The sequence below is a fragment of the Macrobrachium rosenbergii genome, chromosome 14 (assembly GCF_040412425.1).
Source record: "Macrobrachium rosenbergii isolate ZJJX-2024 chromosome 14, ASM4041242v1, whole genome shotgun sequence".
Lineage (NCBI taxonomy): Eukaryota > Metazoa > Arthropoda > Malacostraca > Decapoda > Palaemonidae > Macrobrachium > Macrobrachium rosenbergii.
The window spans coordinates 20,921,932-20,942,715 of record NC_089754.1 but is presented as its reverse complement, the minus strand read 5'-3'; the positions used below and the strand labels follow the sequence as shown (position 1 = coordinate 20,942,715).

The 20,784-nt window shown below is 41.0% G+C and overlaps 1 protein-coding gene across 4 annotated transcripts in view; it reads right to left on the bottom strand.

The window, feature by feature from the left end:
- The window catches only part of LOC136845759 (mothers against decapentaplegic homolog 6-like), a 169,359-nt gene that overhangs the window by 4,261 nt on the left and 144,314 nt on the right, over positions 1 to 20,784 (bottom strand). For 2 of the 4 annotated variants that reach the window (XM_067116003.1, XM_067116007.1), the window contains exons 2-4: positions 13,352 to 13,405; positions 11,558 to 11,638; positions 11 to 208 (exon numbers count right to left, since the gene is read on the bottom strand). In XM_067116003.1, coding sequence (XP_066972104.1) covers positions 11 to 208; positions 11,558 to 11,638; positions 13,352 to 13,405 — 333 coding nt within the window. Of the gene's footprint in view, positions 1 to 10; positions 209 to 11,557; positions 11,639 to 13,351; positions 13,406 to 15,114; positions 16,064 to 19,889; positions 20,392 to 20,784 lie in introns of those variants that run through there. The other 2 variants (XM_067116004.1, XM_067116005.1) reach the window with 2 other exon arrangements.

The window sequence follows — 20,784 nt, the reverse complement described above, 5'->3', positions numbered from 1 at the left end:
TCATACTCACCGAGACCAATTTTTTCTTTAGTTTTTTTGCTTTGTTCCGTGGGAGCATAATCGGGCCCTGCAGTAAGGGAAGCTAAACAGAGGCCTTCTCCGTGTGGAATATCTCCCATGATGTTAAGAGACGGTGTTCTGACGGGGTAAAGACGACCCACCCTAACACGGCCTTCCCAGTACGCTACTTGGCACCACGGATTTGTACCTAGAAAATAGAATTATTTCTTTTATAATAATACACCAAACCCAGGAAACTAATTTAATAAATGTTAAATAAGAAGGAGAAATTATGTGCTCTACTGATATTTAACAAATAGTAGGGCAAGATGGTTCCAGGCGTTATTTTCAAACATAGAGCGCAGTACTGTAATTACCCATGAGTTTACTTTGAGACTTTCTATATAAACCACTAAAACCTATGAAATTTTTATACGTTACAGTGATCTCGAGAAATAATGAACATACTACCCAAAACTCCGTTAATTTAAGCTCAAGAAGTTAAACATACTAGTAATGTAATAACGTTAAAATTACATAAATATCCATTAACAGAAAAAACTTTGTTCTCAAGGTGACGGGAAAGTGAATAATAATTAATCCATTTCACTATGCAGAGTTTTCTTAACTTCACATCAAAACAAACTTGTAGATCAAATGCACCTTAAATGGAATCAGTTAAATTGCTTATGTCCACTGTGACCTTTCGCTTTTCAGGCATCTACAAAGGCGGGGCTGAGAGAAAGACTACCACAATACAATAAACAAACTGCAACTCGTGGGACAAAAGCTGCTGTCTAAAATGTAACTTCAATTTAACATCATATACATCCGTTAAAAGGAGACAACTGATATCAACTGAACAAAACTTTCGTGTGGAAGAAAGTCGTAACAATCTCATAATAAGTTCCGAAAGTTTGTGGTATGGAGATACCCATAACTTTTACACCAAGTCTCCATGCATAAAACTGTAAACAACTTCAGATACAGACTAACCCTTTGATATGAAAGGGACAACTTGTTTACCTCTCGTGTGTTCAAGTATGTAAATATAAGTATGACTGTACGCGCACTGACTGTGCACATACGTGTGTACATGTGTCTGAACGGGACGTGAAAACTTACCAGGCTGTCGTCCGCGTCGGCCCGACTACCTGGCGCCGGCAGTGTTGCCACCTCAGCCACCATTCAACACTAAACCTACACATCAACCACACACTCCTCGTCCTCACGTACACTTACGTGCACTCCACGTACACAAGTGGTATTAACGAAGCCATCGAATGATTCATTAACTGTTTCGTATACAAGCCATCCAAAGACGAAAAAGAAAACGACACAATTTTTAAGCTGACCGGCTACCGGAAAGGTGAACAGGTAACTGCTAACTCTCATTTGAACCAGCCGTGAGAATTCATTTTTTAAAAATTCCGTAACTTCCGTGATCTTGGTAAACTGCCGAATTTACAGAGTATCTTAGACATATCCCGATGACGGTCGAGTGCCCTACAGTTCTTACCAACCACGGTATGGGTTCGTTCAGTATTACGTAATCGATCACAAGTATACCTCACCTAACTCCTACCAAAATTCCTGTGGTTGAAAAGTAATCCAAAACTAAATGAAGCAACAGTATAAAACACTTTAAAACGGATTATAAACCCATTACGTTACAGTGTAATTGCTAATGCACCACATAAGTTGTTACCTAATCATTTGCTTTAAAAATACGAATTAAAAAGAATTTTTTAAAAAGAAAATAAGATACTTAACCCTTCATCCGCCAAATATTATTGTCTGTCAACTTAATAATACTTAGAAAATTAATGAAACCTCAAACTGCAATTTATATTTAGAACACCAAGCAAGTGACAAATAAGTTAAAGTTATTTTAAATAAAATGCTAGTGGAAAAAGTCAAGGTCAGAATCCTGACTCCCCACAACTGCTTCAAAGTAGGAAAACGACCCCTTTAAAACGAAGGGTGGCAAAAAAATAAATAAATAAAAAGTCTGCACGTCTAAATACTTCGTGTGTGTAAGTGGAGGGGAGGGGGCAAGCACTACAACCATGGTGATAATGAGGTCCGAAGAAATACAAGAATATTTAAAAGAAACGTGGTCTAACCATAAAGAATCACACGGTCATCATTTTGCGAGGAGCAATTCCATTTGTGGGAAAACAGAACAAGGAAGAAAAATCCTAATGGAGAGGGGGGGGCGTTGGTGTTTGTTACCAGGTGCTGAACAATAATGGAGCTACAGACAGTACTTGGTGAATTTAATGAAGGATGTTCCGAATGGGGACAGGAAAGCATTTATTTGAGAATGCGGGACATTGTTATTGGAATGAGAAACTACAGATGGTTTATGTAAGACCAGCTGACGAATTGGTTGACGTGCTGAATTTTACTTCCTAGGCGTCAAAACAAACATCTGATAAAGATAAATGGAAAACACCATAAAAAGTTAGGAATGACTGATGTACACAATGTCTTATGTAATCATCTATTATCATTATAACAATATAATTCAACTATTTATAGTAACCTTCTACATTTAAAAAAAAACGCAAAAACTTAAAGGTGTGAGCAGTCTAATTCTCGACCATACGATTTCAGCACCCTGGATTCTTTCTATAAACCACATTTTGATAGCAACAGTGTTTACAACCGTAACAAAAATATAAACATTTGTATGCTTTTTTTTCTATTTTCACGGGAACATTGTTATAAAGAAAAACTTGCATAAAAATGTTGAGGAAGATTTCGGATAAGAAGGCAAGGAAATCTGGGCTGGAAGGGTTCAGAGGTGTTGGGGTCCCCACCCTATCTACAGTGTATAAAAGGATCTGGGGAGATGTCTTACGAAAACGTATAGTATTCATTTGCATTATCCATATTCAGAGACTTCAGGAACTCGCTTTGCATGAACTTATGTACTGTTCTAGGATTCCAGGTCCAAAACGAGCCGCAGGTCTCCGTTTCCTTATGTAATATGCACATGTCTGCACATTTCAGAGTAAAGAAACACACAAGCTCGCACGAAATTAAAATAATCCTATAAACATATATATATATATATATATATATATATATATATATATATATATATATATATACGGGTAACAGGCAGATTCTGTGGGCAATAAAAACCACACCGGGAGAAGATAATGATAATGGCATATAAAATGAAGTTATTTAAAAATAAGGAAATGTATTGATCCCTTTATTTTTCAAAATACTTATGGAATACTATTGGTTATCAAAAAACTAACTTTCAGCATTAAATGGAAAAAACCCGGGATGTGTAGTGTAACTAAATGACATCTCAATGAAAACAACAACAACAATCATAAATGTGCATACGTATGTATAGAGAGAGAGAGAGAGAGAGAGAGAGAGAGAGAGAGAGAGAGAGAGAGAGAGATCCTCGTGGACGGATGGCTTAATGCAACCATCACGGTTAATTATAGATTAAACGGGGCGACCAATTAACGCACAAGCACCGGAATTTGGGTACCACCCACGAAGAACTAACATTTTACACATTTACAAAAACTTCTACTGTACTTCTCATCATCGTCTTTTACGAAGTGTTTTAAGAATCGGGGGGACGCCCAGCTTTTCTTTCTTCCAATCACATTTTGCTAAAGGTCCAGAGATCGATTCTATTTAACGGACTGGGGAATTTGTCCCGAAATACGGATCCGCGAGGTCATCTCGGCTACATTACACCTGGCGGTGGCCGGATCACAGATGAGCTCAACCCTCTGGCTATGGTAGAGCCTCGGCTGGGTTCGAGTTCCGCCACACATGCATGCTTCCCTTTATGGGTCTTGTCTTTTGCCTTGGATATTTATTTTTTCTTATTCAGGTTACCTCGTTACTTGTTGATTAGTGCTTGTGCTACTCCTTAGCTCATTCTACTCGGTAAGCACAAGGCACGCTCAAGTGAAACATTTTCCTGCCCTTCCTAAAAAGCTTATATCCTTGAGAACTGCTTGAAATCGCTCTCTCTCTCTCTCTCTCTCTCTCTCTCTCTCATACAGAATATGGAAACCTCGAGGAAAGAATGAACTTTAAATATACTTATAGTAAGGTTCCATAATCGCAGCCAAGAGAACGACTTAACAATAGATTTTTCGCGCTATTTTTCTAGTTTCTGTGCATTTTCTTCGTTCCTGCCAAAATGCTGGTACAATATGTCAACAGGTATTTCTTCATGTGTCATAGCATCTTTAGTGTCGACCTTATTTCTTAAACACGCAAAAAAAGATGTAAAGAACTCTGATTAGATTAAGTACTTTCCAACTTAATCTAGAAAAAAGACGAAACGACTACACACACACACCCGCGCGCCCGCACTATCTCTCTCTCTCTCTCTCTCTCTCTCTCTCTCTCTCTCTCTCTCTATATATATATATATATATATATATATGTATATATATATATATACAGTATATATACATTAAAGACATTTGTCTTTATTTATACATTCATCACGTTCCATATATTCGTGGATCAGTTATACATACATATACATATATACATATATATATATATATATATATATATATATATATATATATATATATATATATATATATATATATATATATGAGAAGGGAAAGGGGTAAGGGAAATGGCTAGGGGATGGAGGTGAGAGGAGGGTGAGGAGGATAGGAGGAAGGGAAGGTGTGGGGGGGGGGGCGTGAGAGGCGACACGGGAGGCTCGCAAGTTTGTCCGCGACTGAACGGCGCCGCTGCCTCCCCGGCTCCACCCACTACCACCACTATTGCCACGTGATGGACACAATCTCGCGCCATTATTAAACAACACAAACATTCACACAACATCTAATGATCACTATGTTAGAAAAGTTCATGAAGAAGAAGAGTAGACGACGTACGGAAGAGAGAGGGGAGGGGAGAGTTGCGAATTTCTTCAAGGTAAGTTGTGTAGAAGCCGTACGGTTCAGCGACAATACTCTCTCTCTCTCTCTCTCTCTCTCTCTCTCTCTCTCTCTCTCTCTCTCTCAAATTTAGGGAGAACTGAAAGTCCTTTACGGTGACCTTGCCCAACATGTGTGAGATTATTGTTACTCAGAGTGAACATATTAATTTAGCAGGAGTCAAAATTAACGTTAACTTACTAAGAAAAATCTCAATGAGTTTAATGATATTTCCCAAAACAGGAAAACAAAGATACGCGTGCCATAAAGAAATGGTCAAAAGATACAGATGTGCATAAACAGTTGTAGGCAGAAAAAGTACATTGGTGCACTGCACTTCTTGCAAACGACGGACTAAACAGGATATCTCCTGACAAGTCTAATTATAATTACCGTTGTCAAGAAAAAACTGAGTAATAGCTTCCTTTTTCTTTCAGAAGTAGGTAGTACTCTCTCTCTCTCTCTTATAACCTCTGTGTGTGTGTGTGTGTGTGTGTATGTATATACCTACACAAAGGAATAGTTCCCCAGGAAACATCTATGCATTTCAAGAGACAAAACTACCAGATAATATGGATTTGTAAACTTGAAATTCCGGGAAATATGGAACTCCGATGCATGAGCAAGAACACTTACCAGAACCACCCAAATAACTGGAGAAAAAAATCAATCTCCATCCACACTACGTGGACTTTGTCCTCCCGAAATACGACAGACGGACAATTCTCCGAATATCGCTGGCTAACGACACAGAAGGGAAGGAAGGTGTCGTCACAGGGAGGGATGTGGGGGAGGGGGGATTGAAGCGTAGCGGTGTCAACATAGGTTGGATGGAATCCCAGAGTGGCTCCCCAAATGGACTTGGAGGCGCCAGGTCAGGATCCATCTAACCCCCCCTCCCCCAACTCCCCGCTGACCACCTGCATACTTGGTTGTGTTCTTCCCGATCATTCTCTTCCCCTCAATGTCCGATCGCCCATCAACATCTCTCCTCACACGCCCCCTCCTTCCCTCCCCAGCAAATGACGACGGAGTCTCAGTCTTACCTGTACCCATTCCTACCCCATTACTAAATTCTCCCATCATCTCCAATGGCTTCTTTAATGAGGGAGCGATTCTCTTCAAACTTGAATGCTATCTCAGAGATCTGTTAAACATATGCAATGATGCTCCAATACGATATGAATTTAACCTTTTACTGTTGTAAAAAAATTAAGGTTATATACATCAGATCTACACAAATGTTACCCGCATGCAATGGGAGACAAAACTTGTAAAACGCTTGAGCTCTAGACAAGGCCAGAGATGGCATCATAAAAGTGGATAGAGCAAATCGCCGAAATTTGGCCCAGTTGTAAAAGGGAGGAAAAGGGACTATTCTCTCCTAACCTACCCAACTGACCTCCTCAACCATAATAACGCCAACCTGGTTCATATCGAAACCAGAACTGCAATTTCAAATTGATTACGACCACTGGAAATATTTACATAAACAGGCAAACAGAAATATGCAATGTACGAAAAGAGAGAATTTCTCCCTACGCGAAACAACCATATCAACGCGGGAAAAAAAATAAAACATGTCTCGTATCCATCAAAACATAAACGATACCGTAACTACCAATCATTCCGCAATAACGATGAAAGAGAGCGAGCGAATCGGGGGGAAAAGTGCCCTCGGTGAAACTCATGAATGAAAGAGAGCTTCCTGGAACCTATGAATGAACACGCTACGGCGACATGGAGGCAGAGAAGCAAGGACTCCAGACTATCTGGATTAATCATTTGACCAACTGCCGGTACTTCCAGAATACTTTAAAAAGAGACAGTTTACTTTAGTCATAAACAGTTGCACAAATCTTATCGTTAGAATAATATATATATATATATATATATATATATATATATATATATATATATATATATATATATATATATATATAATATATATACAGTATATATACATATACTGAATAATAGTTCCTAGGACCCATGCAAAATTACTCTCAGCTTTTCTTTGAAAACTGTTCACATTACTCGTATGAAGTGTCTTGCAAAGCGTACATATCGAAACTACATACAAGGGAATTATATACTGAAAGTTTATCAAAAGTATAAATTACAAAATAACGACAGTCTAATGGCAAGTGTTTCCACGGGCGGGAACTACTTACGAAGCTTCCTTTAAAGTCCTTCGACCAAATAATTCATGCAAGTTTGTTTAATTAATATATGGTTAAAAAAAATCCCGCGCAAGAAGAAATGAAACCCAAAAGAAACTGGTCATGTTTATTTTTTGAAAAGGCCGACGGAACTGGGAGCCAGAAAACGGGAAGCCGTTAAATCGAGGCTGAATAAAACCTGATGATTCCTTCTTTCCACCGACATGAGAACTTGACGCCTCGTTCCTGCTCCCGATCACCTTTATACTCTGAATAAGACGGTCCCAGTCAAGACTGGAAACAAGTGCGCCGCAAGAGAATGCACAAGCCTCAGTCTCGAAATTGAGGGTATTGTTGGCATGAATGGCTGCCCTTCACATCTTAGAGATGGTCACTATTGCAACACTCGTTCATTATGGGTTGCATGGGCTATTTAGTTACACATGGGCATGGGCCCGGGTGGGTCTGAAGGAGGCATGAGGACCCACCACTGGGTGCAAAGAAAGGGAGAGACCCGAGTTATACGAGTAGAAGCACGTAGGCTACTTCATTCTTCTTGAGTCATCATCTCTCTTGCAACAATCAACTCTTCGATTACCCATTCATTCGGCTTTTAACAAACGCCAATGCACAAGGAGCCTATTCACGCTGGGAAAATGATGCAACATTCTCTGGTTCGCTCTTCTATGATCCGTTGTTGCTAATCGGCTCCGCTTTGCTCCATTATCTTCAAGGAGTTTTGCTTCATCCGATACTCATGAAATAAAGAGCGCAAACAGGTAACATTTCTTGAGAAAACAGCACAAGAGTATTAAATGGCTGTTCCATTAAGCACTGGTAAATAATCCCGTTACTGATAATACAAGAGAGGCTGCTCTAGAGGAGTCGAGAAAAACGGTCTACAAAGAGAGAGAAAAAAAAAAAACATTCAAAAGGTCAGGCTAACAAAACACACTATGTATGAACAACAACAACGTTAACGAAAGCCGGAAGCTTCCAAAATATGCAATCACTTCCTTATATGTTTAATGTCACCGACCACCCAAAAAAAAAGAACGTTCCGTAAGACGTTCATAAAAAAGGCTATTTAAACTACGTTCAAATACCGAATGACAATGCAAAGCACGAAGAAAAACAAAACTATTAAAGTGTCATTTCACACCAAATTGCTTATAAAATATAGAAGTCACCGTCGACCTCACATGAGGCCATAATCACCAACAATGTTCGTCTGGGGCAATAACTGACTGCACAGGCGTCTACAATCGTCCTTCCCCGGGGAATGAAGGGGGTGGCGGGCTGGGTGACAAAGTGAGGCTCAAGTTAGGCGGCACAAGTCAACAAAGTTCATGAGGTCAACGTTCAAAAGTCGTCTAATGCTGGAACACTGCATTCATCAGCAAGGTAATGCAGTGCTAAAACTCGGAAATGCCAAACACCAGCTGCCACTTTCTAAGTGTAAACAAATGTCATCTTTCTACTATTGGACTAGATCAGGAAATGTTCAAGAGGCCTTGGGAAAATTTCCAATATACACAATGTTTTAAATAGACAAAGGAGAGAGAGAGAGAGAGAGAGAGAGAGAGAGAGAGAGAGAGAGAGAGAGAGAGAAAGGCTGGCGGGTGACCCTCTGTCGCCTATCAGCCTAATCTGTACCATTGACACGGGTGCATCTAAAATGCAAATCAAGAAAACGTCTTAAGATAAAATACTTCCATGGGACATTAAGCTCAAGCTAAGAGGGGAAATGGGGGAACTTAAAGGACGTCGTCGGCGTTTCTGAGGGGAAAGGGGCCGAGGGTAACTAAGGGGAGCGACGAGGGGTACGGCGCCAGGACAACGCGCTCAAAGGAAAACTCTGGCGTCGCCCTGCCCGTCGCCACCATACATACATTCCCTTGAACCCCCTCCCCCCATAAAGTGATGGGGAGCAGATCATCTTGGCACGGTAGAGAAAGTGAGAGAAAGAAGATGGATGGATCATGGACAGACAGGACAGTCAAGTCAGTCAGTCCGTCGTTCCAATTCTCCTGGCTGCGAGGGCGCCGCCATCAGCATCAGTTCCAGTCAAGTAACGCATCTCAGGCGTCAGCAGCCACCAAGGGGAGACTCGGCGACACCAAAGGCCATCGCAAAGGGGGCCAGGGAGGGAGGGAGGAGGGATAAGAAAGAAAGGGGTTCCCCTAAGACGATGGCGACATGTAGGCGGCATCACTATACAAAGGTCGTTCCTTTTGCTTTTACCTTCTTCCTCCCATCTGGGGCTGACAGCATCAACAGTGGAGAGAGAGAGAGAGAGAGAGAGAGAGAGAGAGAGAGAGAGAGAGAGAGAGAGAGAGGTCCCCAAGATATACACATCCTTGCTACCTGTCTGTCGCCCGTCCCAAGGCCCCTCTGGTTCTGGCGCCAACCTTCGCCAACCACCACACTGGCGCCACTTGTGTCACACACTACATACTCCTGTCGTCACCTTACATTCTTATAAGCATCATCATCTTTCACACGCACACACACATGACACGCTCATCCTTTACTATCACCATCAACAACACATCCACCAATTCATTATGAAACCCATCCTGATTAAAGTCATAAGCAAAGTCAGTATGAAGATAAGTCTTATTAGATATTTACAGACTTATCAAAACATGGAAGGCAAGTTTGGTTTACGGGAATATGGGTGCCAAAGATCTTCGTGTGCTTTTGGCAACTGGAATGCCCCGTCTGGCGCCAAAGTTGAAGGGCGCCCCTACGTGAATGAAACAACAACCCTCTTTGGCGCCAAGGAGAATTCTTCGGTGTTCCTACGGACTAGCTAACCGACCTGTCGACGCCACCAACCGCGGTAACACCATCCGCTGACAATCACGATGCCTTTATCTCTGGTTCTTTTTCCCAATTATAATTACCCCCCCTCCTACCCTCTCTCTCTCTCTCTCTCTCTCTCTACGACTAACGAGAATGTGATCGTTGTCAGTTCACAGCTATTACCAAGTCACGCAATATGCGGAAAAAGAAAAAAATATGTAGCCTCTCAAGGCCATTTTGTATAACGCAACTCCAATTTAGAATTATAAACGAAAACGTTTTATGTCCAAAAACATCAGACACACAGGGAACTGAATTTTCTGGCTAAACCACACAAGCCGAACCACAACATGCATGCAGTAAGTTACTGGGAAAGGTGAGTAATGAAACTTAAACAAGAAATAAAACAACGAACAAGAAGGAGGAGGAGGAGGAGGAGAAGAGGAAGGGGGAGGAGGAGGAGGAGAAGAGGAAGGGGAGGAGGAGGAGGGTGAGCGGTATATGGAGTGTGTAGTATGTGAAGGCGTCTTTGAGTCGGACAGCAGAAGTAACCCATGCAGGAAGTTCTTTATGCCTTCCGTATTTCAATATGCAATTTCTCTAATTGAGGGCGACTTCAGAGAAAAATAAAAACAAACCTTTGTTGGTTAATCCACATGCAAAAAAACTCTGAACACTTTACATACCTATACAGAATGTTTAGAGGCACGTACGCATACACAACATAAAAATATATTACATATATATATATATATATATATATATATATATATATATATATATATATATATATATATATATATATACACACATGAGCACACATTTATTTATATATATATATATATATATATATATATATATATATATATATATATATATATATATATAATCAGCATTTTTTCCCAGCAATAGGTTCTCCAACCAAACGCATCTCCTAAACCTTGTTGGTGACGAAATACGTGGTTACTCTAATGCAAGAGGCCGGTCCCCTGGATTCCCTGCACTAGAGCAGTTGATCTATGCTGGCGTGCTATCACCGCCTCTTTCTGATATTCCGTGGAGAGAAAAGGGGCAAGGTTATGAACGACATCCCCGTCACTTGGGAAATTCCCTAGAAACACGCATCTCCTTCAACTTCTACAGATTACGACTGGTTCCGCTTTGAACAGGATATCATCGCCTCAGTATATTGGCTAAGCTTTCATTATCCTTGGGGATAGGGTCGACTCCTCTTTTTCTTTCTATATAAAGCGTGACAAACATTATTTGACAAAAATAAACAAAATGTATTTTTAAAAGTTCTTCCTCAAAAGGTATACGTACATTAAACTCTTAAAATTGCCATAGCTCTGTTACAGAGAAAAAGAGAATCATCTATGGTTGGTTTAAATATGAAAGAGTGAAACTGGAATGATTCCTCTCGCACACAAAAGGACCATGCCCATAATCACCCACATAAGGAAAGAAACGCAAATACTTATGCTTAATAAAGACTCAATCTGCCCTCATTCTTCTTTCACCCATCTTACCTATCATCTTAATAAAGACTCAATCTGCCCTCATTCTTCTTTCACCCATCTTACCTATCAGCTAAAAAATAAAATAGAATGAAAAATAATGACTCAAGCAACTTACCAGGCCCATTAGTGGAGTAAGAACAGTACTGGTAAGTACCACCCGTCTCTTGCGATTCCAGATCTTCGCTGGGAGCTGCATCTGTTTAGAATAAAATTCACATTACTTATAAAATAAACATGGACACGTTTTGTTGGCAAAATGCAACAGGAGATAACGTTATCTAAGTTCATGCGTGTAGAAATGGGAGGGTTTGAAAGATTTTGCAAAGGTAGGCAACGAAAATATTGAAATTACAGATAGCCTTATGCAAATTAGCACACACCTAAGAAGGATTTTTGTTTGTGTGAATGGATTTGAAAAGAAAGAAGTGTGACCTGCAAGAGGGAGGGAAAGAGTTAACGCAGTGAGAGAAAATGAGAAGCAACTAACACTGAACAGGCGATTCAGAGTATGAATTTGGGATGAAAATATGTACTCTACAAAGTTAAATGCAAAACAGAAATGACGAGAGACTGTGTGAAGAAAATGTACTGCTTTGCCAATCGAGAGAGTATTATGAAGTGCTTTTAAATGTGGAGGGTTGAACAAAGGTAGCTTTAAATGCTGCATGACTAAAGTGGGATCATGTCTTTCAAAATTTATGTTGGCAATTACGTAATTTAAGCAAGGACGAGGATGTGTAGATGTTCTTTTTTTTTTTTAAACAAGTGCCAGTAGTTTGCAAGTTAAAAGGACTAAGCTGGGTGTAACGTACGTGGAAATTAAGCTTGAAGCGAAACTTAATGCGTATGATGCTGAATATGTGGTGTCATATGATCAGTTTACACAAAAAAAAAAATCTTATAGCGAAAATTAATCGTATTCTAGAATGCGGGAAAGTTAAAGAGTGGCTGGTCTGATGTAATGGGATCCATACGAGGGCTGTGAGAAGAGGAAGGTCACAGGATACTGCAGGATAAGAAAAGGAGTATGACTGGAGGGTCAAGTGGCTGATGATGTGGGCTGGCGACGCTTGTAAAATGGTGATAGTGAACAGAAACTGCAGCGACTAATTGTAAGACGACAAACTTGCAGGCGAAAGTTAGCAAAAATCAAGGTAAGCAGGGTAAAATGAAGTCAAGACGATGAAGCAAATGTTAGTAAGGGCAGTTTAATAGTTAACTTGTAATGGTTTTGGAGAATTAATATTCCCACGATGGCAGGACGGATAAGAAAGATATCGTCGGTAAAACATGGAAGTAAGCATGACCAGTGAAAAAATAAAATAAAATGCGTTTACGAACCAAAAGATGGAATACACGAAAGGATGTTGAGTGAAGGCATGAGAAAACAGTTAGAGCTGACATTAAGTTTCTGTGTATTATACGACGTGGAGTAACAAGGGTCCAAGGAGCTACAAGTTTTGGTACAAAAATGTGGTTAAAATGGTTGGCATAGAAAAAAAATTGTTCCGAGGTGAACTTGCTACGTGTAGGGTATGGAGGACAAAAGGTTGGTTTACCAAAGTGTGCATAATACAGAGGGTTAGGGAGGAAGGAGGCGGGAGTGACTGAAAAAGTATGCGCCTGATTGGCTGGAAGAGGTGCTGGAACCGAAGGCTCTTAGCATCCAGGAAGTGCGGGTGTGTGCAAGACTGAGGTGCACTGTGCGTGTGTAGAGAAGTCCTTAGCCCTAGACTAAGTTTATGATAAAAGCAAATAACTAGACGCTTATCATATTTCAACTCCAACAGTATCCTGGTCAAAACATTTACGCACAATTATTCAAGTATATTAATCATGATTCATATACAGGACTTAACAAATATAAACAAAAACCACATTACAACGAAAATTTAAATTCGGAACTCACCTTCTGGTCTAAGTAAGTCGACGTTAAATCTACTATATGGCGGCGGTGGGGATTCTGAAAAAATAAGAAAAAAAAGTTTGAATGTTTCCCTTGACTAAATCTTCGTATGACAAAACTTGCTGATTTCAGCTCAAATCCATGGAATAAAAATTATTACAATTGCAAGTGACACGATCAAATGTAGATTATCATTACGATTAAATTAAAAGTCGATAGGCAACAGAGAGAGAGAGAGAGAGAGAGAGAGAGAGAGAGAGAGAGAAATGGTCACTTCCTTTCCATGTGAGCCATGAACACCATGGGCTTTACATACACCAACAAACCTCACCCCCTTCCACCACCTCATATCTCATCGCCATCCCCCCCTTCTGTGGATCAAATCACCTGCGGTCCCTTGACACATGCTGCCTCATTAACCCGACGCCCCCCCCTCCCCACCTGTCATTACAATCCCCTAAATTACACGGGAATATTTGTCGGCACACTATCGACGGCGTTTAGTATGCATATGTCAAAATGTGTAAACAACGGTAACTTAAGATAATTCCATGTTTATCACCGTTAATAAGAATTTCGTGAATTTGCAAAAACAGAAGTACGGCAAACAGCACCTAGGACGAGAGCGCGCGCGCGTGCGAGAAACACCAAATATAGAAAAGGCTGCTGACAGACAAGGACGTGAATCACTCGAGTGATGAAGGGGTTTACGACCTTCAGGGTTCAGACCACCTCGGCGACGACGACGAGTTGAGCAAATGGCCTTATGTCGTCGGACAACAAAATGTTACCTACGGTGCCAGGTAGGTAAAATGATTATGCCACCCTCCTCTTCCAATACGGCAAACCGTAAGCTAACGCGAATTAAAACAATAACAAAAAACTGAACATCCCGCCTCCGTTTCCCTCTCTCCAAGAACCAACCGCACCACCCCTCCCCACCCCCTACCATCAACGTCTCCCAAGGGTCTCTCTCTCTCTCTCTCGCACGCTCTCTCTCTCCCCTCCCACCGGCAAGCCACTTCAACTCTCGCCTGGCTACCTTGTTCCTCCTCCCTCCCCTCCCCCACGAGACTGGCTCCTTCATGCCGCCAATGAATTAAGCACCGGGCCACTAATACGCTCAACACAATATTAGTGCTTAAAACAAGCTCCAACAGCATCTCTCGCTTCTCGAGTCACGCAATCCAACATTCTATTGGGTTTACGTCGCCGAAAGGATACTGGTCTCACAATACAACTGACGTCAACGAACGAAAAGGAAACAAATTCGAAGGCGTCCTTGCCAAAGCGAAATCATTCTCGACACAGCTCAAACCTATAACTTAAGTAAATCCAGAAGTGCCCACAATTCATTATTGCCAGAAAAATCAAGACACCATTGTAAAACGACCCTGATCTACGTTCAGCACCTACCGGTAGGATAACTTTACCTGGAGACAACTTGTTACCCCATCATCGATCATGATTCTTTGGGCAGTGGTTCTGTTAAAGCAGACTCAGTTACGTTTATTGCAGTCTATGATATAAAGGTCTACGTATATACGTATATACATAAAAGATCAAATCAATTCCTACGATGTAAAATATTAAATAAATATACGGTATGTATATTCAATTCACGGTGACAGTTCCTAAACCCAACTCTGAGATCAATGCAAAGGAAACTACCTAGCATAAGAAACCCAATCAAATAACAGGCATCCAAATTAAATAACAGTTGTCCTTAATGGGTTAAAATAAGCCAAAGTAATATGGGTAATTACCAGGTGGTAGAGGGGGCTGTGCAAATCTCATCCTGGATCTGCCATGAAAGCATTCCACGCACTCCAGGATTTCCATGGCGGCTGCACCAAACCACCGCCGCCCTCCTTTCCAATCCTTCTTCGTTTTGACGAACAATGGTGACGATGCACACACAAAAAATACACAAACTGGAAGACGATTTACTACTGAGGAGCTCACTCTAGCTCTCTTTACCTTGCCTTCCTCTTCAAACACACAACTACTTCTCTTTCTATGGATAAGCACCAAGTTATATGGAAGACCTACGTGTTTTTCTTTACCGTTAAGGGCTAAATGCAGTGCTCACATGGTCAATGTGTCTGCTTAATAAAACTGTATATCACAGACCCCGTTTCCACAAGCCGTAAGGACATCACGTAGCCAAAATAAACTCATTGCTCACTTCGTGCGATTTCAGTACGGAAAACACTTGTTTTGTAAGGGGTATAGAAATATATATAATATATATATATATTCATAAAGCGAGGTAAACTTTAGTACAAGGCGCCTAAGACACACACAGTTGAATTTCCTGCTTTTCCTTGTAGCCACACACACTGGGAGGGACAATTCCACTTCCCTTCCACCTACATCAAGCCCTACGAGGCAACTGAGAGAAAAGGTTCCCCGACGACCACGTTTTGGCACATCATAGGCAATGACCCAGTGAATAAGCTGCCAGTGACCCAACTTATCTGGGTTCTCTTTCCTAACACAGACAGACTACGCCACACATTGCTGAGCCCAGGGCGAGCCAGGCGCCGACTGGGGGTAGGTACCTCTACCACCACCACACAGAGACACACACACACACGAACACTGTTGTAAGTGAGGTGGAGGAGGAGCGCTCGGGAGAGGAATGGGGAGAGGTACCACAACTCAGGCGCCATGTAACCCCGCCTCGTCCCTCTCCCCCCTTTAACCAACGACCTCGGCTACCTCCATGCCCTACAATATACTGCACACCAACCAGAGAACCACCCCAGCACCCACACAGACACCCGTCCACTGAAGCCACCTGGTCAATTTAAATGACAATGTCGCTAATATATCAGTGAAACAGCAACATTAGGAATTTAATTACATCTACGGGAGCGTCCGTCCGAGGCAAAACGTTTCGTGTTTTTTATTCGTCACTGTTGAAGATTGCTCTTGAGAAAGCGCGGAGTTCGTTCAACAACATTGTTATCTAGCCGAAGTCCCCTTCTAAATTTTAATAATACTCTGCAACGCGAGATAAGGACACCTCGACAGGCAGGTGCTGTGGAAAAAATTAAAAAACAGGTGAAAATCTTGGTAACATGATGGCTCTCTTACAAATGGGAAGGTTACAATGATTCTCTTGCGACTGAGATTCTCACAAGAGACGGCAATCAGTATCGAATCTCCGGGGGTAAAAATGCGATACCAAATCCAGCGGACTAACGTCTTACGCATGTTTTGTTTGGGCGTACATTGAAAAATATTCGCACCCAATCCGTCAAGTATGAGGGCATACCTCTTTACTTGCGCTATTGGCACATGTCCAGCTGAATCTTATATGTATATACTGTGTGTATATATATATATATATATATATATATATATATATATATATATATATATTATTCATTACGCTACAATATTTTAGCCATCTATAGGCACCCGTTCTTCACAACAGCGAAATACAGTACCTCATCCAAGAAAGACTATTTAGAATGGGATATAAACAGTGGACATTAGGAGTTATATCAATCCTGTCCCAGGTACGGCAGAATGTGTGTGTGTGTGTGTGTGTGTGTGTGGTTTAATATCTTCAACATCGAACAGAAATGTGACAGAACGTAGCAAAATACCAGACGAGACTTGAAAAACTGCTGAGGAATTTCCTAGCAAGCAGAACAGAATACTTTCTGAAAATAGTACTCCCACATTCAAATGACGAGGAAGTGAAGTGAAATATGATGAGAGGGGAGCAGAGATATGGCCACCAAACGTATGGAAAAGTATCGCACTGAACAACAAAGCCCATCTCCAAAAGTATTCCGGGTATATTATTACAAGCTGCTAATTCGAGTACCTATCCGTCTCCAGCGATACGGGGAGAGGGGAAGGTTGGGGGTGAGGGTATAGCTTAGGGCACCAGACTATCCTCATTTCTTCGAGACCTTCCAAAATACTAAAGAGCAACAACAAAATTCCCTCCCAGAATCCTATGTCCCAAATTATTAATGCCACTTACCTCCACGCGTGAAATAACCTTCTTTATGGCTCCCCCATATATTTACATGTACAACACAAAACTAACGAAATGCATTAACGTAGATCCCACTCGTAAACACATCTATTAACCCCCCCCCACCATCCTCCAACAACCCACACACACACACACACAAACAAACAAACGCGGGCGACCTCCGCTGGCGCCAGGCTGCCGTTGTCAGGTATGCTCTAGAGGTATAACCCTCCCCTGCCCCACCAGGGGGCCCTTCACTCTCCCACATCAACGCACCATCCCCCAAAATCACTCACCCCTCCGATCACCCCCAGCAAACCTCTTCACTCTACAGAAGAACATTGAACGGACTTTCTACAAGTCATCCGGCGACGAAAGCACGAACGCATGCGAGCATAAACACGGATGCACAAAGAATGGTGATGATGGGGCTTTCTCGTGGAAGAACGGCAACTACCTTGTGGTTTCATAACTTCACCTTCACTCTACGACTCCCCCCAACTCCCCAACCCTACATCTCCTCCCCACGTGAGCGGCATTTGCTTCTCACTACAGAGAAAGCAAACTTTGCGAGAGTATATCTGACAGTGATGTCACAAGGGAACCATTCGTTTACCTTCTTTCTTTCCTTTTCATTCCTCGTTCGATTCATGTGGGGATTCACGCTGCCGGCACACACACACACACAAAAAATATTGTGATACCCGCAGGATGAACACAAATTATAAGGTATCATGCAGCCAACCATTAAACAGTAAATCACACCGTCACAATAAAATCACCAATATTATCAGATGCCTCACTAAGCGAGAGATTTCCAGCAACGCCTGAGTGTCGCCATCTATTCCTGTTTACATAATGGGACCAAATTTAAAACATAAGGTTACTAGTCACTTAGGAGAAAAGACAACGAGAAAAATTATTTTTATAAATTCAAATCAACAAATAAAACTTATCGACAGGTTACTATGAAGATATAAATGACTTAAGTACTTATTCATTCAAAGCGAACTGGTCACTTTGAAAGCCCATGCTATAATTACGCTTTAATAATTATATCTTACCTGTTGAAGTTATCGCACACGCACTGATAACACACTAAACTATATACACGCACGGATAAATTATATATATAATTAATATATATATACATTCCGTCTTACCCTGAAGTGGGTGGCCAAAAAGACACACAAGATAAACCACTATGACTTCCATATTTTTACTGCTGAATCTAAAATAAACACTCAGGCTATATATCTCACCAAGGGGTCTATCCAGTAGTGCGTCGAACCCCAACAACTCCGGGTTTCCTGGATATTAGGGGCTTTTTATTCCATGTAGCCAGCAGTAACGTGGTTTCCCTCCCCTTGTCCTAGATCTTTAGAATTAATATATATTTCTTCAACAATTATCATTCTTCCCACAGGACCAAAAAACTTCAAAACATCACCTTTTCATTTATTTATCATCTCGTTTTATGGTCACCATTTCAATCTACTTACTCCTCATACACTAAGCACAAACTTCATCTCAAGAATTCCACTTTTTTTTTTTTTTATTTCATCCACATTCACCATCCACACTTCATATACACAAACCTTTGTCCATAGACGTTCATTCCTCTTCTGTGACATAATCAGCAGAGACTATGTTGACTTTTTTTATTAAACCATTACAGGATTCGCAGTCTCTTATTTTCCATTCCACTAGTTACTGCTCAATCTTCAAGGTTTCCATTCATACACGAGCGCGCACATTACACACACACACACACACACTATATTTATATATAATGTATAATTATATATATATATAATATATATATATATATATATATATATATATATATATATATATATATATATATATATATATTTATATATTATACATTATATATAAATATACTTTACTTCTATTTATACCATTCTCTAGAGACGTTTTTGATGCGCTATACTTTTATCAATTCTTATCTGTAATAATCACACGGATCCTTGGATCAAGCAGATAATGACAAGTAGTAAATATATTGCAGTTCTGACAAACTTCGAATGGTTATCAGCCTACAAACATGCTTTCAGATATTTTTCATCCGTCTCTTTCATTTACAATTATATCTCAGGTTTATTTTTTGTTTTTTTCATTTACCTGTACGCTAGTAAGCTACTTTTTCAAGTATTAAAATTTGAAAATGTGACTTAGGTATGTATATAATTTGCACACCAAAAGTATTCGTTTATCTACAATGCGAAAACAATTTTCATCGATAAAACTCGGACAAAAACCCGGAGAAATTTTTATATTTAGTGATACCTTTGACCTGTAATGAGAAAATCTGTATACTAACTTTTACTGCTCAAAGAAGAATACCGTTACTCAGAAAACCCACAAGAAATAAAGAAGCAAACTTAATTCCTTAAACAACTCATAAATAGCAACTTTGCGCACGATGAAATTTATTCCCCATCTTTCGCGATTCACGTTCCACTGGAGCACCCCGCTAACAACTTCAGATTCAAAGTGTACATAAGAGGAGTCAAACACCTTTGGAAAGTAATGTCTCGTCCATAAGGTCACGCGAAGCAGCAGCAGCAGCAGCCGCTGAAGAGTTGGTCATAATCTCGTCCTCCATCGAGTCCACGAAGTCACCGAAGACGCCCAAGAGCACCAAACAATTTCGAAGACGAGGCACGGCCACGACCTTGGGGTATTGCGTAACTGAACACGGCCCGGAAGGGCAACACGCGTAAGGGGGCCGCGAGGGGAAAGGTAAGCAGCGTGTTTCCCCTCACTCAGTCTCCCTCTCTGTCCTCCGGGCAAGAACGAAATCGCGTGAGGCTGTCGTCCATACTATCCCTCCCCCACTCTCTCTCGCTCTCTCTAAAGCACTGCGAGTGGGGTCAGCGCGCGAGGAAGTGTGTGGTGTAGTAGCCTACGCTGCTTTGGAGTAAGGTAGGCTTGGGACACAGAGAGAAAGAGAGAGAGTGAGAGGATGCTCTTCCTTGAATGTATGGAAGAGAGCGTGTGAGTGCGTGCGTCTGTATGAGCAGAGGGAAAGACAGTGCGCGCAGCGGGACGGATGACCACAAACTGAAAGAGAGGATCTCTCTCTCTCTCTCTCTCTCTCTCTCTCTCTCTCTCTCTCTCTCCACATGAACCTATCAAATTGCTGCTACGTAAAGTATCTCGCATTAGAGAGACGTTTAGCATATCCTTCTCAAAGCTCAGACACGTGCAGCCTCTCAGAGTCTCATTTTATAAGCATCCAATTCCTTCATTAACATCAAACCTTTTGAAGGATTAGTACCAGCTGACATCACTCGTCCTCAAAACAGCGAACAGTTATAAGACTAAAGGATCAGTTATCGCAATAAAAACTGCTACCTTAAACGTCCCAATCACAGACGTTAATCTGCATGACGGCGCCGTTACAATAAAT